General features: G+C 37.9%; 1 protein-coding gene across 1 annotated transcript; it reads left to right on the top strand.

The window, feature by feature from the left end:
• Positions 1-65: 65 nt before the first annotated feature.
• LOC140321486 (cell division control protein 6 homolog) lies at positions 66-997 on the top strand (the record flags this gene model as incomplete). The annotated part of the gene is given in 3 exon segments (XM_072398222.1): positions 66-274; positions 367-507; positions 627-997. Coding segments are annotated over 3 exon segments (437 nt in total), but the record flags the coding sequence as incomplete, so codon positions are not given.
• Positions 998-1,747: the final 750 nt, after the last annotated feature.

Here is a 1,747-nt window from a genome sequence, read left to right as displayed (position 1 = left end):
AGTCTACAAGGGCTTTTTTTATTGTGCTTTTAGCTTTAATAACCTTTTCTTTCTTTACCTCCTAGGTTCATCTCCAAGTAAAGAAACATCTACTCCTGTTCCAAAGAAGGTCAGCCTTCCCCACATTTCACGTGTGATATCTGATGTGTATGGAGATAAAATGGCTTCTAGTGGGGGAGGAGAGGATTCCTTTCCATTGCAGCAGAAGCTGGTTGTTTGTTCTCTCCTGTTACTAACGCGGCAAAGCAAGATCAAGGAAGTCCCTTTAGGAAAAGTAAGTTATGCAATGGCTTTATTTACTTAACCTGTAATGTCTATTGTGGTCAGATTGGTGTGCTAACACTGAAATTTGGTCCTGTTTTCCAGCTTCATGAGACATATAGCAAAGTTTGCCGGAAACAACAAATGCCTGCAGTGGGCCAGTCGGAATGTCTTTCCCTTTGTCAGCTTCTGGAAACTAGGGGAATTGTGGGTCTCAAAAAAGCCAAGGAAGCTCGGCTTACAAAGGTAAGTTATAAATCCTTTAAACTATAGGGTCCTCTCTTCCTCCTACGTCGTTTTTAGCTTTCATTTTCAACGCCTATGAAATTCTTTGCAAAATCCTAATTCTTTGTTACGTTTTTCAGGTGTCTCTGAAGATAGAAGAACGGGACATAGAACATGCCTTCAAAGATAAAGTTCTTATGGGAAACATTCTCCATGCTGGGATTTAAATAGCATTTTTAGAAGAGCCATTCTTTTTGTTTTTAAGAAATGGCTTCTGCTCGAGAACGAAGGAGCAAATCCTTTTTTTACCTGGTGTATTAGCTGCTGTAAAAAGTGACTGTTCATATTCATGTTGATTTTTGAGAAACTGGTATAATTTATACTTGTACATAATTTTAGCTTGTACATGAATTGTACAGTTTGACAGTTTGTTGCTTATTTGCAGCAAATGTTTTACTATAATACGGTTCTGGTTTTACAGACTCGTCCTTTTTAATTAGTTTCTTTTTTTTTTGAAGCCTTTTAAAAGTAGAATTGAAGGTTTTCATAATTACAATTCTGGTTTTATTACCACTTGACTCTACTCCTGCACTGACCTCCTTATACAAAATTATTAATATATATGTTTAACCCTTTCTGCATGTTGAAACCTCAATTTCCCATGCCCAGATGTGGGTGAATGATTACCTTATGTACATGTGACATTTCCCATTGAATCTTGGACATGCTTTAACATTAGGTGTGTACACTGTACATGTCCCTTGCGAGGTGCATTTGCAGCAATACTGGTACTGGAAAAATGGGAATTATTTTCTATATCACTTTATGCTATTGCAGGGCATGCCTCCCCGCACCTTGTGCCTCTTAATATAGACATGGTGTCACTGATGCAGACAGGATAGGCCTCATGATAAATATAATATTTTGTTTAATAAAATAATCTGCAGGGAAAATAAGAGGAAACAAAATCAAGTTAGGCCATGCCTAAATGTAATAAATATATATACTCAAGTATAAAATGGGGTTTGTTTTCACTTGAAAAGGCCACGAGAAAAATACCGTATTTTTTGCAGTATAAGACGCAAACGCAGTTTTTCTTCTCCAAAACTGGGGGGGAAAAGTTAGTGTGTCCTATACGTCAAAGGTGTGATAAAATAACTAAAATTATATACTCACCCGATACCCTGCGTGTGTCTCTGGCTGCAGCAGCGTCTGTCTCCTCTTCTCTCTGGCAGCAGCACGTGTCTTCTCCTGTCTGTAA

The sequence above is a fragment of the Pyxicephalus adspersus genome, unplaced genomic scaffold (genome assembly GCF_032062135.1).
Source record: "Pyxicephalus adspersus unplaced genomic scaffold, UCB_Pads_2.0 Sca5417, whole genome shotgun sequence".
Classification (NCBI taxonomy): domain Eukaryota; kingdom Metazoa; phylum Chordata; class Amphibia; order Anura; family Pyxicephalidae; genus Pyxicephalus; species Pyxicephalus adspersus.
This window is presented reverse-complemented; position numbering and strand designations above follow the sequence as displayed.